Genomic DNA, 16,408 nt, shown 5'->3' with positions numbered 1-16,408 from the left:
CCCCTTTGAAGTCAGCTGATTCGGGGAAAATGGCTGCTTTTCTAGCAATCAAAATATTTAACTAAATGCTGGGTAGACAAGGAGATCAATAAATGTAACAATATATACGTAAACCTAATTTGTCATACCTACTATAATATAAGCCTTTAACAAAATACTGAAGGTATGTTATCCACAATTTCATGTTATAGAATTAAGAAAAAACAGAACTCTGATAACTTTATGTTTTCCCTTTATTTTTTTTCTTAACATTTTGTTACAAGATTCGTGCTTCACTCTAGTCAAAAAATAATATACATACTTTAAAATCAATTACACCACTAACATATCAGATATTTACAGAAAGCTACAGTTAATGAGCTTAAAGCTTTATTTGTCAGTGTTGTGAGGCTTGTACAGTATTTTCAAATATTTTTCTAATTTTTTATAATAATGTACAGTATTTTCAAATACTTTTCTCATTTTTTATAATAATTTGAAAACACCTTTGTTTAGAAATTAATGTATAATGTGAACTGACATTTAAAATAACATAACATGGAGATTTTTTTATATAAAAATTTGTAACGACATAATAAAGAAAGGCTAAACATATCTAGGCAAGCTTTGTCATCAATTATGTAGCTAAAAAGATTTACTCTACATATGATGCAATTTAGTTGGTATACAATCCATTACGTAACCTAAAAAATTTTGATCTTCATATATGATACAATACATATAAGCTGATATACAAAACTTACCTACTTCTGGCCTTTACTTATAAATTTCACATCAGAGAGTAATACTATTGAAAATGATGGAAAATGCAAAATGACTGAAGCAGAAGATATATTTAAGAGTCACCATTCATCATGCATAATGACTGACTGAAGCAGGAGATATATTTAAGTCACCACTCATCAATTTTTGCATTGATATTTATGCACCCTTTTCTCTTTCTTCAATTTCATCTTTCATATTAAACATAAGATTGCACCAGTCTGGAAGTAAATCATTTGAAAGATATTGCTCCCGAGGTAATGAACGAAGAGTAACAGCTTCTGTGCCACCCATTATAGCAGCTGAAATAAATAAAAAACTATTGTAAATTAACATATTAAGAAATAATTATAAAACTACGTATTGTAGATTAACATATTAAGAAATAAAAAAAGTAATTATAAAACCACCATTATAGGCTGAATATTTCAAATACAACAAAACGAAGTCTCAGAGCAGTGACTTTTTTTTACTTGATCAACTTTTTTTCCTTTAGGAAAGTAATAACTATAATAATTCAAAATTCAAATTCAAAAGCTTTATTTCGTACATAAGAGGCCATAGACAAATACATACATACATATACACACACAAACATATATAAAAAGTCTCCAAACTCTAAGAGGATAAAATTTAAAATAAGTATGAGAAATGATTATGAAAGAGAGGTGAAAAATTATGATATGAATGAGATGCGGATAATGAAACTAAATGATTCTTCCTACTAAAAGGTCATATACATGTACATATGTAGCATATCAGAACAAAACAAAGAAATACTATATTCTTGCATAAGGAGTGCACCAAATGCACTAAGTATAAATGAGGCTTTTCCAGTGTTTGAAAATAATTGAATTATGCAAGTAAACTGGGTGGGCAACCCTCTTCATAATACAGTTTTCAGAATTCCTCAGCATTTGCAAATAGCATGTTATGGTTTTGCATCTCGGTTCTTGAAAAGATGGCTGACCAAAAGCCACAAAAGAGCAGATGCGCTTACATGCCTCGGAATGCCCAAGAGTCTTCGTAGGCTATCGTTGTAACATACTCTCAGCTTATTCATAGTTCAAAAGGAGCTGCTGCATGATCTAAGCAGTTATCTAATCAACCTAAAGATTAGTCATTTACTGACTGATCAAAAATAGATTCCCAAAACTATACAGTTGCTTTACATGCCATCATTCTAAAATCAGTAAAACAGTCTTTGCCCTTCTATTGTAGGTAGAAGAAGAGCAATACATATTCCATTCCACCAATATGTTGGGTTGTTCATGTACCTATTAAAATAATACAAGGTGGGCACCTTGCATGGAGTGTGGTCAGCTCTTGTGAGTGTTGGGACATGATAGCCCCAGGTCAGCCAGGCTGGTGACATTGCTAGTGTTTGTGAATCCTTGGGTTGCTCTCAGTGTGCTGTCCACCAGTTCTCTTTGCTCTGGGGGAAGTGCTGGCCTATGCTGAGGGTCAGGAAGGGGCATGGGACTGAATATTAAATCCTTAAAGGCTTGCTGGCAGGGGCAGAGGGCAAGGCTGTTTTGTTGCCATCCCTTCCAGAGGGTAGAGACAAACATGCAGTACTTTCCTCTCTGCCTGATGCAGCACTTGGAGAGTGCTGACTTCCAGATTTTCATCAAGCCTTGGTGGGTGGGATTCCTGGGCCCAAGCCCTTTGACTTTGGGTTGGATGATGCTGGTGTCCATTTGTAGCTGAGTAGACTTGTGGGCTGAAGACGGTCTGAGGATGCAATGTGATTTGGGTGTTGCATCCCTGCACCTGTAGTAGTTGCCTGCACCTTGTGGAAGTGGGTGGCTGCATTTTGGCAGGGTAGGCAGTGGTTACCATGTCCCTGCCCCTATAGTGGAGGATTGTTCCTTGTGCAGAGTTTGAATAATCTACAAGGCTGACTCTGCAGAGGGATGAAGTTTTGTTTCTTCTAGTACCTTAGGTTCCTTAACAAGAGGCTAAAATTGGAAGGTGTTATATAATGGGTGTAGGTTTTCCATTGGTGTGGCTTCTGAGAGGAAAATAAAAATTAGGAAAATAAAGGGGAAAAATAATGGAGGGGGTTTGAAGGCAGAAAACTCATGATTTTGAATAACTGGTCTGTGCAGCTTTTTGAAAGGATAATGGAGAAATCTTCTTAATCCTTATGGGCAGTTTACATTTTTGCATTGGTCCTCTTCAGTGTGATTTTGCTTTGTCTTTCCCAAGTTAGGATTAACAGGGAAGGCTGAAGTCTGGATAGACAAACATCCATAAACCCTCAGGAAAAACAAATTATGAAATGAGCCTCTGGAAAAGGTTTTTTAAGAACACTAACCCCGACTAAGCAATAAACTGAGAACGAGGACCTATGCAGTTATTTATAGCTCTACATCTTGGAGTAGTCAGTGCTGGAACCGCAGAAGTCACTGGAAGTGGCATGCAAAGCCACTGCACCATCCAAGGTCCCAGCAGGTCAAGTCAGTGGACTGAAATTTAGATTCATGTACTGTACATATTAATTTACTACATAGGTCCTCAATTTATCAGACTTCAAGATAATGGATTTTGGTATTCCAGTTGAATCTCTTGAAACCGGCATTCTATGGTCCCGGAAGTCCCGTGGTTTGGCTTGATTTTGAATCAGCCGCCATTAGTTCGCTGCGCAGCCACCATATGACAGTTAAAACTATGACCTATCTCCTTTGCTTTCATAAAAATATTTGTTAGTAAACAAAATGTGTGTAAAGTCAAATATGTTCAAGATATTAACTTTAAAAGAATAAATATATTTTCTAAAATATTCCACTTGAGAAGGCTCTACCAAGTCAAAACTTTTAATAAAAACAAGGAGACATTTGGCAATGCACGAATAAGGAGACATTTGGCAATGCATGAATTCCTTACTCTTAGAGGAGTGCTTGGAAAAACTTATAGGTTATGGAGGAGTTATGGGAGTTCCATTTGACAACGTCCTTGAGAGAGAGAGAGAGAGTCTCGTGGTTTGTATTGCTGTTGAAATCGTGTAGTATGTACAGGCAGTCCCCAGGTTATGAGGGGTTCGGCTTATGACGTTCCGAGGTTACAACACTTTTCAATTATATTTATCGGAAATTATTTCCAGGTTTACGACGCGTGTTCCAGACTTACGTTGCCTACGACGCTTATCTGCCAGAAGAAATATGACACCAAAAATGCAAAATAATAAATATTTGAGGGTATTTTCATGAATAATACCATAAGAATGCAGTTTACATAGTTTTGAATGCACCCAAAGCATTAAAAGTAAGGTTTTCTTAGGATTTTTGACGATTTTCCGGCTTATGACCATTTTCGGCTCACAACGCGTCTCAAGAACAGAACCCCCGTCGTAACCCGGGGACTGCCTCTATTTGTGTTTTGGTTTTCTGTAAGAGAGAGAGAGAGAGAGAGAGAGAGAGAGAGAGAGAGAGAGAGAGAGAGAGAGAGAGAGAGAGAGAGAGAGAGAGAGAGTTCTGGGTTGTCTGATGGTGCGGTTGGAGTTAGTTGTTAAGATTAGAGTTCTGAGGAGTCAGTCTGTAATCAGAGCCGGTGATGGTCAGTAGTGTTGGCAGCAGTCTGTGGAGAGTGTTTGAAGGCATTGATGGTGAGTTGAATTGTGTTATTGGTTTGTTGTTTAGTTGTTGTTAAGTTTGATGTTGTTTGCTGAGAGTTGTTGTGCCTGTGTTGTTAGATTTGTTGTGCTTGTGAAATTCTGTTGAGTTGTATGTAAGTTGTTATAGTTGAGGGTTGTTGTTGGGGAGTTATTGTGGTTTCTTGGTGTAGTTGTGAGTTTTTGAGGGTTGTTGTTGGTAAGCCGTTGTGATTTCTTAGTGTTGTTAGTGGGCGTGTGTTGCCTTTTTATATTGTTTTTTGTGTTAGTGATTGTTTGTGCAGTAGTCTTTTGTTGTGGTTGCAGTCCTTGTTTGTTTGCTGTGTTGTTGAGTTGTGGTTGTCTTTGTTGTTGTGTTGTGGTCCTTGGGTGTTGTGTTGTTGTTGAGTTGTGGGTTTGTGGTTCTTGGTTGTTGTCTTTGTTGTTGGTTGTGTGTTGCAACAGCTGTATCCAGTGGACAGTACAGCTCCTCGCCCTGAGTGTGTCAAGTAGTTGGTAAGTACATGTGTTTTGAAAGTTTTTTTGTTTTTGGGTTTGTGATCCCGCCACATTATTAATTGGCGCCCAACGTGGGGCTGCTGGTGTGGCATCTATAGGACAGTTGGTGTGGTGGGTTGCGTGATTGGTGAAGGAAAATAAGTACGGAAGGTTTGACTGAAGTGGAGAGGCTGAAGGAGGAGTTGCGGTTGGCGAGGGAAGCTAAGGAAAGATTGGAAGTGGAGAATGAGAGGTTAAGGGCAGTGTGATGTGCTGAAGAGCGAGTTAGAGGAATGTTAAGGAGTGTGAAAGTGGAAATGAAGGAAGAGTGAAAAGAGTGGAAGACAGAATGGTTGAGAAAATGGACGAAAAATTCGGAGTAATGATGAATGCAGTGCAGATGATGAAGGGGTGTGTGGGAGAGGGAGCTGTAGGAGGTAGGCCTACTGGGTCTTGTGACGGGCCAGGAGCGATTAAGAAAGGGAAAGAACAAGTGGATGAGCGTATGAGTGATGAAGATGATTTGGTTGTGGTGTAAGGGGAAGACACAGGATACGGATAAACCTGAGGACAAGAATAAGAAGGGGGCTGAGGAAAAGAAGCCTAAGGGAAAGAGGGTTAGTAAGGGTAATGGACAGGATAAGACTAGGTCTGAATACATTGGGGAAAGGGCTGAGAGTGATTTAGATGGTAGTGAGTGGAAACAGGTAGATAGAATGAAGAAGGGTAAGAAGAGCGTAGTCAAGAGTAAGGACATGAGTATGGAAGTGGATTCGCTGTATTCAGAAGAGGGAAAGAAGGGTCAGCATGGAAGTAGCGAAAGTGAGAGTGAGCAAGAAGTACGAAAGGCTATGTATATGAGAGAGGTACCCCGATGTGCACAATACGAGGAATATGGTAGTAGGGACATCGGGAACTTTTTCAAGGAATATGAGAAGTATTGTGTGGTTAAGTATGAGGATAACAAGAGAGTCTGGGCAAGAGAGTTAGGTAACTTCTTGATGGGACTTTTTTTTTAGTATGTATGGGGTAATGATGTGTAGGGAATGTACCGTATGAGAGTGTGAAAGCCAGGATTGTGGAACAGGCAGAGGATAAAGTGTGCCGTTAGATATAGGAGAAAGCATGATTTTGAAGAGGCAAGAATGAATGTTGGTGAGTCGCTGTCAATATATGTCTGTAGATTAGAAATATTAGCCAGGAAAAAGTTTGGGGACGAAGGGATAAATGAGTGTAAGGAGTTAGTGCGAAAGCTGTTGGCGACTGTACCAGAGAGCGTATACGAGTTTATGAATCTAAAACGTAAGGAGAAAATGAGATGGACGAATGAAAGGTTGATGTGGAATGACATTTTAGAAACAGTAGAGGATTACAAGTTAGATAGGTGTATGAAAGAGAGTAGAAGTTTTAGTGTTAAGACTGAAGTAGCTGAGGTTATGCCAGAGTTTAAAAGCTACAGGGAGGCAGTTTTAGAAGAGCCGAGGCAAATGGCAGAGCGAGTGGTTGATAGGAGTGTTAGAGCAAGTAACATAAGTGTAGTTAGCCCTAAAAGAGATAGGAGTGTGAGTGTCGGAAGAGTAGGGTCAGTTAGTTGTGAGCGGAAGCAGCAGTGTTACAGATGTGGTAAGCCAGGACACATGAAGAATGAGTGTCGGTGGGTGTTAGGGGCGTGTTTCGGATGTGGGCAAACGGGCCACTTAGTGAGTGAGTGTAAGAAAGGTAGGGGTATTAAGTGTTACAGGTGTGGGTAGATAGGTCATATAGCGAGTGGATGTTGGGGTACCAGTATGAACGTAGTTTGTGGCAACTGCGGGAAGAGCGGGCATTATGCTAAGATGTGTAAAGAACAGTGTGCAAAATGTCTTGAATGTGGAATGGAAGGTCGTAGCGAGTGTGCGTAGGCAAAAGAGGATGGGTCAGGTTGGGAATTCGGGAAACTAGGTGTTAAGGGGATTCAGTTGGGTGGGTCCTCTACGTAGTATGTGACAGTATGTTCGGGAGAATGTGATGAGTGAATGGTTGAAAGTGAATAAGTGTGAGCTGAGTGTCAGTGAGCAAATGGGTCTGGAAGATCGGCAGTTGGTGTTGGTTGAGTATGGAAAAAAGCGGAAGAAGGTAAGGAAAGGGAGAAACGTGAACTGCATGATAGAGGGGTTAGTGTTAGGGTAAAAATGGTGGATAAGGCGTGTAATACGGATTACTTTGAGGGGAGGAATGATACTTATAGTGTGTGTGGGTTTAAATTGTCGGGGTTTAGTGAGATTTCAGCAGGAAGGGAATAAAGTGGTAAGGATGTGGTTGGCAGTATGAATGAGTCTCTTCAGGAGTTTGGCAGGAGTGTAAATGAGGTGAGTGATTTGGTGGCAGAGTTGTGAGAGATGTTAGGACAAGAGTTGGAAGGGGTAGATGAGATACTGAATGGGATTTGGGAGGATAGTAGTGAGGGAGATGGTAATGGGAGTCTGACTGGAAGTGGTCTGGGAGAAGTGGATGGCAGTGTAACTGAGTGTGTGTATGAGGGCCTTAAACAAGATCCAGGGGAAGGCTATTTATTGTGGGTGTTGCGAGTGTAAGGAGACATTGTCAAATGTAATGGGGGAGGAAATAAGAAGTTATGGGAGTTTCATATGACAACGTCCTTGAGAGAGAGAGAGATTCATGGTTTGTATTGCTGTTGAGATCGTGTTATATGTATTTGTGTTTTGGTTTTCCATAAGGGAGAGGAGTAATTGGTGGATGGATGGTTAACGATTGAATTGCCTGTTGGTGAGTTCTGGGTCGTCTGCTGGTGCAGTTGGAGTTAGTTGTTAAGATTAGAGTTCTGAGGAGTCAGTCTGTAATCAGAGCCGGTGATGGTCAGTAGTGTCGGCAGTGGTCTGTGAAGAGTGTTTGAAGGCACTGATGGTCAGATGAATTGTGTTATTGGTTTGTTGTTTAGTTGTTGTTAAGTTTGATGTTATTTGCTTAGAGTTGTTGTGCCTGTGTTGTTGGATTTGTTGTGCTTGTGAGTGTCTGTTGAGTTGTATGTAAGTTGTTATAGTTGAGGGTCGTTGTTGTTGTTGTTGGGGAGCTACTGTGGTTTCTTGGTGTAGTTGAGTTGTTGAGGGTTGTTGTTGGTGAGCTGTTGTGATTTCTTGGTGTTGTTAGTGGGCGTGTTTGTTGCCTTTTTATGTTTTTTTTGTGTTAATGATTGTTTGTTCAGTGGTGTTTTGTTGTGGTTGTAGTCCTTGTTTGTTTGTGGAGTTGTGGTTGTGTTCCTTGTTTGTTGTTGTGTTGTGGGGTTGTGGTCCTTGGGAGTTGTGTTGTGGGGTTGTGGTTCTTGGGGGTTGTCTTTGTTGTTGGTTATGTGTTGTGACAGCCGTATCTAGTGGACAGTACAGCTCCTCGCCCTGAATGTGTCAAGAAGTAGTTGGTAAGTACATGTGTTTTGAGAATTTTTTTGTTTTTGGGTTTGTGATCCCACCACAAGGTGTTATGGTTTTGATAATTTCTTTCATATAGCTGTATGTTTACCTATTCAATATGCCACCCATGAGATCAGATGATGCTATAGATGGCAGTGTGCTTTATTTAAGTTTTGATGGTGAAATTCAAATGCACTGTGATTGACGAAATTCATTACTTTTGTCACCTCACTACCCTCTACAATAAAAATAAATGATGAAGAAACTAATAGATTTAATTGTGAAGATTGTAAATTTAGGATATGAAAGTCACCAATAATAATGTGCAGATTCTTAAAAAAGTTTAGTATGGAGTCACTATGGACTGTAGTTGACTTATGATTAGGCTAACTCAGGAAGCTGTGAGCATAGGTCAGATTGAGAAGGGTTCTATCCAAGAGAGGGGGAGAGAAGTCGAAGGGTAGTAGATACTCCACCCGAAGAACATCTACCCATTTCTCAGCTCCACGCGACTGCCATTTTGCCCAATGGCCCACCCGGCATCCCCATACCTGTGGCAACAGAGAGGGAGAAGTGCTCTCTCTACTGACAACCCCCTCTGCCCCTTCCTCTAGAGCCCCTCCCAGCCTTGTAGGGGTGGGATTGAAAGGGACAATGTTGTTGTCTTGACTTTGACGGAGAAGAAGACTGAGGGACTCTCACAGAAGTCGAACGCCTGGATGACTTAACAGGAGAAGACCGTTTTGCCTGCAGTTGCAGAGGGGGAGGAGGAGGATAGGAACAAGCTTCCGATTTAGATACCGCCTGATGTACTAGCCTGTCCTTGGGTATCCACTCACCACCAGTCGATTGCATCTTCTAATCGAGTTTTTGGGAAAAAAAGCTGCAACTCAGGTGATCCCCGTTTTGACTAGAGGAGATGCCCATTTCAGAGAGCCAACATGGACTCCAAATCTATTAACCCCGCCACCTTTGACAAGGCCGCGTCCCTCCTGGCTAGGAGGAGGTTGGCCCACAAAGTTACACTAAGGTGGCCTTGATATGAAATGGCCTTAGCATCAGATTGCAATAGCCTGTCAAAGGAGGAAGAACTGACTAAACCTCTCTCAGCTCGATCCGAAGCTATCCTGGCTACTGCAGTGAACCACAAGTCCAGTCATGAGACAGTCTGGAGGATGGTAGAAGCAGTAGCCTCCATAGCCAAGGCCTCTTGTGAAGAAAAAGATGGACCTCCAGACCCAACCTGACCCAGGGTCAAACCAGGTTTAGGACAGATCACGTCCAAATTAAGGAGACAGTATATCAGCTGAATCACAATGGTTGACTAACACTAAATATGCCACACAAGAGGAGGACGAAGGAACTTCGAGGATCTGCTGGAGCGCAGAGAGCCATCTCGGTCCGAAACCAAGGTGTTAATACGTTGCAAGATAGACCAAGCATACTCCAACAAGGGAAGCTCAAACAAAGGCCTAGTATTTTGCCTTGGGCCTGGCAAGGCCTCTATACTCCATAGGGGTCATAGAAAACTGAACCTGTGTTCTACAGCCAAGATTACTGAACCCACGAATGAGATCAGCAACCTCAGAGAAAGAAGACAGAAACTCCTGGCTCTCTCCCTCCTCTGGCTCCAGCAAAGGAGACTGACAATGTGAAGAAGAAGGCTTGGAAGGATCATCATCCTTCCCTAACAGCACTGGAGAGGCTTCCCTAGGAAGCTGGGCATCATGCCTCCCACTGGTTGGAGTGTAGCGCCTAATTACTGAAGATCCTGACACAGAGGGTTCCGGAACATGGCCACACGAAGAAACCCATACACTGTCTCGATCCAAACTGTGTACAAGCTCGTGCGATTAACCACGTACACGTTCGCGTGATGAATCATGTAGTACATGGAAGTGCGATGACTCATGTATATGGCCGTGAGATGACACACGAGCATGGTCTTGAGACAGGGAACAGTGATAAAGTGAACCTCCTGATGGAGACTGATTCGTAAAGTACTGGTCATCTGCAGACCAGAGCAGCCTCATGTTCTCGACCGTTAACTGCAACATTGCAGAGGGAAATGTCTCTGGAAGGTGTAGGAGACACAGTCATAGCAGGTACCTTCGACTACTTAATCAGAGCCTTGTCATCTTTACAATGGACTGGAACAGGTACAGGAGACAGAGATGGTTGAGACAAGGGGCTAACACTTCTATGATCATGAACACGTACGTGCAGGGAAGAGACACAGCCCTGTAGAGAAGCCGGCGAAGCACTCTTCTCAATTGGAACTCCATGGTCATGAACATGTACATGTAAGGGAGAGACACAGCCATGTATAGAAATCGGTGAACCACTCCTCTGACTTGCAACTCTTCCATGGTCACGCACACGTAAGGGAGAGAGATAGCCGTGTATAGAAGTCAGTGAAGCACTCCTCTCATTCGAACGAACACATACGCATAAGGGGAGATGTGACCGTGTAGAGAAGTCAGCGATGAACTCCTCTCACTCACAGAAGACGATGCCACAAAGTCCGTAATTATCCTTTTGACTCAAGGGCAAGGAGATGGGGGAGAGAGCTTCCTCCCCTCTACGTCATCTCTTACTAGAAGGGGAGGGGAAGAATCACTCCTTCTACGACTCTTCACAACAACGGAAGGAAAAGACGCCACTGCAGCTGACATCATAGGCTGAGAGGATGCTGGGAGTGACGTCATGATATCTCGAGTGGCAGCACTGGTTGATGGCCTTACCAGCAGAGCGATAAAGGGCGACCCAGTAAGCATTGATGTTGATACAGGCGTCCCGCTGGGAGGCAGCACATGAGAGCCAAAGTAATATAGGCCTGGAGCGGGGGGGGGGGGGGGGGGGGGGGGCGGCGGGGGGGCGGCACTGTCAGTGGTGTTTATGAGCCACCAAGAATTGCAAGAGAAGGCCAGAGTAACCCCATAGGCTTAGAGATGACCAAACAGCCTCCATCTTGTTTGATTCAGAATCTGAAATAAAGGGAACAGAAAGGGTAGCCTCCTCCTCTCAGTTAGAACGTTAGATCCCGTGGGAGAGGGGGCTACATTAAACATAATCTCATCCTGTGCAATCTAGGATTCTCCCTTTTCTTGTAAAAAGCCATCCACCATGACTTAGGCCAGGAACAACATTCCGGGCAAGGATTAGTAATGGTACAAAAATTAGATCGGCACCTACTGCATGTCATATGGGCATTTGCAATGGTAGCAGCCACAAACCTGGAGCACAGATAAACCTGAATGCCCAGGCACATACGTTGACGAGGCCTTGGAGAATCGGATGACTCCATGATAACAACAAAGCATATACACAAACACACTGAAACAAAGAAAGCATGGGCAAACGAAGCAACCAGCTTGGGAGGAGAGCAAAAGCAACTACTCTCCAAGACGATCAAAGAAAGACTATCACGTCATGAAGTTCTATACCTGGTCGATGACCAGCTTCCACCTCGTATATGCATGAGTTGCCAGATGCCACAGATTTATTGCTTTAAAATCTTGATTGTTTTTAACTGGTTTCCAGCTGGCGCAAGAAGATTATCCTATTGTTAAGACTGAGGGTTTGTTCCGTGTATGAACAACATGGGTTTGTCCAGAAAAAAATAGCACTACAGTGCTCCCCCCCTTTTACGCGGAAATAGGTTCCAGAAACTGCAGCGGAAATGCATAAATCTCCTCTAAAAAAGCTTATAACTGCCAAATATCTTGTACCCTTTAAACTAAAATGCTTGTAACTAAATTTTAACATTTCACAGCTTAATTATCATACTAAAACAATTTAATATAATTTCAAATAAAAATACACCCTAAACCATCATCCCGAATAACCAAAAGTATACTCTCTTACTAATGTTGCTAAGTAAGCTATATACAGTGTTCCCCCCATATTCACGGATATGTGTACCAGAAACCCCCCGTGAATAGTTAAAACCCGCAAATAGTTAGAACCACCACTAAAAATGTTTATAACTGCCTATCTTGAAAGTTCAGATACCAAATGTATACCCTAACCCTTAAACACCAAAGGGGTATATTAAAAATCGTCTTCCGTGTGCCGAGGGAGTCTCGGAGTGAGCGCGGAAGCGGAAAAAATATTTTTTTCAAAAATTCACAGAGCGCTTAGTTTTCAAGATTAAGAGTTCATTTTTGCTCCTTTTTTTGTCATTGCCTGAAGTTTAGTATGCAACCATCAGAAATGAAAAAAAATTATCATTATCATATATAAATAATGCGATATATGATAGCGCGAAAGCAAAATTTCATATATAATTGTATTCAAATCGCGCTATGCGCAAAACGGTTAAAGGTAACAAGTTACTTTTTTTCGTTGTAATGTACACTAAATTGCAATCATTTTGGTATATAACACATTGTAAAATGATAAAAGCAACACAGAGAAAATATTATCACAAAATGATGCATGAATTCGTAACGGGCTGAAGTAAACAAATATTTTTTTCAAAAATTCACCATAAATCTAAATATTGTCCTAGAGACTTCCAATTTGTTTCAAAATGAAGACAAATGATTGAATATTACTATACTGTAAGAGTATTAGCTTACAATTGCAGTTTTCGACCATATCTGACGAGTTAAAGTTGACCGAATGTCGAATTTTTTTATATATTTTTTTATATGCAATTATTTCGGAAATTAGAAAAGCTACAACATTCAAATATTTTTCGTTTTATTCTACATGAAATTGCGCAAATTTTCATATATAAAACTCTATGAAATGCCTAATATGAAATGGAGCAAATATTCTGAGAATGTGACGTACGCATTTCAGAGATTTGCGGGGGAGAATCTGTGCGCGGAGGGAAGGAAAGTTTTTTTTTTTTTAAATTCACCATAAATCTAAATATTGTTGCTAGAGACTTCGAATTTGTTTCAAGATTAAGATAAATGACTGAATATTACTAGACTGTAAGAGTTTTAGCTTACAATTGCGTTTTTCGACGATTTCGGTAGTCAAAGTTGACCGAACGTGGTTTTTTTTTCTATTTATCGTGATTTATATGCAAATATTTCGAAAATGAGAAAAGCTACAACCTTCAATTATTTTTTGTTGTATTCTACATGAAATTGCGCATATTTTCATATATAAAACTTTATGTAACGGCTAATTTAACATAGTGCAAACATTACCACAATCGCACGTATGATTTTTTTGGAATTGTTACTGCGCGGACGTAAGGAAAATGTTATTTTTTTCATAAATTCACCATAAATCGAAATATTGTGCTAGAGACTTCCAATTTGTTGCAAAATTAAGGTAAATGATTGAATATTACTAGAATATAAGCGTTTTAGCTTACAATTGCGTTTTTCGACCATTTCAGTAGAGTCAAAGTTGACCGAAGGTTGAAAATGTGTCACTTATCATTTTTTATATGAAAATATTTCAAAACTGATAAAAGCTAAAACCATGGGTTGTTTTTAGTTGTATTGTGCATGAAATTGCGCACATTTCCATATATAAAACTTTATGTAACGGCTAATTTAAAATGGTGCAAACATTACCACAATCGCACGTATGATTTTTTTCGGAAGAGTTACTGCGCGGACGTAAGGAAAAAGTTTTTTCATAAATTCACCATAAATCGAAATATTGTGCTAGAGACTTCCAATTTGTTGCAAAATGAAGGTAAATGATTGAATATTACTAAAATATAAGAGTGTTAGCTTACAATTGCGTTTTTCGACCATTTCGGTAGAGTCAAAGTTGACCGAAGGTTGAAATTTTGGCACTTATCGTTATTTATATGAAAATATCTCAAAACTGATAAAAGCTACAATCATGAGTATTTTTTTGTTGTATTCTACATAAAAATGCACACATTTTCATATATAATACTCTATGTAATGGCTAATTTAAAATGGTACAAAAATTATGTCAAAGTGACGAAATAATTTCTGAGATGTGTCACCGGTACTTTTTAGTGCGGCAAGAAAGAAATTCGCGCTTGCGCGCCTGCGTAACGATTGTAAACAAAACAACACCTTGATCTGTGAACTCCCAGCATCCCCCAAGGCGCGTGATTCAAAAGTTTTCGGCTAGTAGGCCTATAAGTATTTTTCCACAAATTTTTAAAAAAACTTTTGTATGTCGACATAAAATAGGTCCAGTCGGCACCCAAGACAAAAAATGTTGACGTAAAATACGTCCAGTCGGCGTTAAATGGTTAAATAACATCCTACTTCAAATATACCTAAAATTACTAACCTATTACTGTATTAATCTTTGAGGTTATATTATTAATATCATTTCAAAGTCATCTTAAACATTTTACCATTAAAAATATATACCTACAGCCAATAACAGAGAGAGAGAGAGAGAGGGAGAGAGAAGAGAGCGAGAGAGACGAGAGAGAGAGAGAGAGAGAGAGAGAGAGAATAACTCCTAGACTCCGACTCCTTCCCCTCCGCCAATACGTATATCAAACTGTCATTTACTCCCCCACCCTCCTTCCTCCAAGTGAATAAAAAGACTGGGAATCGCTATTTTTTTTTATTAATCTTATTAATATTTGAAAATTAGTTATAAGTTAAATAATTTATTTATATTACAAAACAAATAAACATACGTAAGTAAGAGAGAGAGAGAGAGAGAGAAATGTTATTGTTTAATCTCACTAAACTTAATATTATTTGAAAACTAATACTGTATATTATTATTTCACCATAAAATGTAGTAATGCCCTTAAAGATATACTGTATACATAAACTTCCATGGTTTGGCAATAGTTACCACTATGACTTACCACTATGACATACATATCTCATGTGGAGAGAGAGAGAGAGAGAGAGAGAGAGAGAGAGAGAGAGAGAGAGAGAGAGAGAGAGAGAGAGAGAGCGAGTTATCCTTATTTACCTTACAGACCTTACAGACCTTACATCTTGTTCGGGTTGCCCCAGGTCCCTCAGTGTGAGGCACCTCTAATGTCTACCAGAGAGTTGCTAGTACATCTTCCGGTATATTTTGCATCTTCCAATCTTGGATGGTCTGGGATGCAGTTTAGATATTTGTCGAGCTTATTCTTAAACACATCTACGCTCACTCCTGATATATTCCTCAGATGAGCTGGCAACGCATTGAATAGACGCTGCATTATCGATGCTGGTGCGTAGTGGATTAATGTCCTGTGTGCTTTCCTTATTTTTCCTGGTATAGTTTTGGGCACTATTAATCTACCTCTGCTTGCTCTTTCTGATATTTTTAGTTCCATGATATTTTTCTGCTATTCCTTCTATTCTGTTTCCATGCCTGAATTATCATTGTAGCGTTCTCTTCTCCTTTCTAGACTATATAATTTTAAGAATTGTAGTCTTTCCCAGTAGTCTAGGTCCTTAACTTCTTCTATTCTAGCTGTAAAGGACCTTTGTACACTCTCTATTTGTGCAATATCCTTTTGATAGTGTGGGTACCATATCATATTGCAATATTCAAGTGGACTACGAACATATGTTTTATAAAGCATAATCATGTGTTCAGCTTTTCTTGTTTTGAAGTGCCGTAACAACATTCCCATTTTTGCTTTACATTTTGCCAACAGAGTTGCTATTTGATCATTGCATAACATGTTCCTATTCATCATCACACCAAGGTCTTTAACTGCTTCCTTATTTGTGATGGTCTCATTATTAGGTCCCTTATATGCATATAGCTTTCTTTCTCTGTCTCCATAATTTATTGATTCAAATTTATCAGAGTTAAATACCATCCTATTTACCTCTGCCCAATCATATACTTTGTTAAGGTCTCTTTGTAGAGCGTTCCTATCTTCATCACAAGTAATTTCTCTACTTATTCTTGTGTCATCTGCGAAACTACTCACTACCGAATCCTTAACATTATTGTCTATGTCTTCAATCATAATAACAAACAGTATTGCAGCTAACACCGTACCTTGCGGCACACCGGATATTACCTTGGCTTCATCCGATTTCTCGTCGTTTGCAATAACTATCTGTTTTCTGTTGTGTAAAAATTCTTTTAACCATCTTCCTACTTTATCCACGATATTGTGTTTTCTAATTTTCTTCGCCAATATATTATGGTCTACTTTATCAAAAGCTTTTGCAAAGTCTTAAATAAACCACATCTGTTTCATTTCCGCTTTTTCATATTT

At 39.9% G+C, this 16,408-nt stretch overlaps 1 protein-coding gene across 1 annotated transcript in view; it reads right to left on the bottom strand.

The window, feature by feature from the left end:
* Window positions 1–210: 210 nt before the first annotated feature.
* Window positions 211–16,408, bottom strand: part of LOC135211178 (actin-related protein 10-like) — a gene marked incomplete in the record, with an annotated part of 143,199 nt that continues 127,001 nt past the window's right edge. The window contains 1 exon segment of the mRNA XM_064244381.1: window positions 211–1,064. Within this exon segment, the coding sequence (XP_064100451.1) occupies window positions 922–1,064 (143 nt within the window).

This window comes from Macrobrachium nipponense, chromosome 4, assembly GCF_015104395.2.
Source record: "Macrobrachium nipponense isolate FS-2020 chromosome 4, ASM1510439v2, whole genome shotgun sequence".
NCBI lineage: Eukaryota > Metazoa > Arthropoda > Malacostraca > Decapoda > Palaemonidae > Macrobrachium > Macrobrachium nipponense.
Note: the sequence above shows the minus strand (reverse complement) of the source record. Positions and strands in the feature narration are given on the sequence as shown.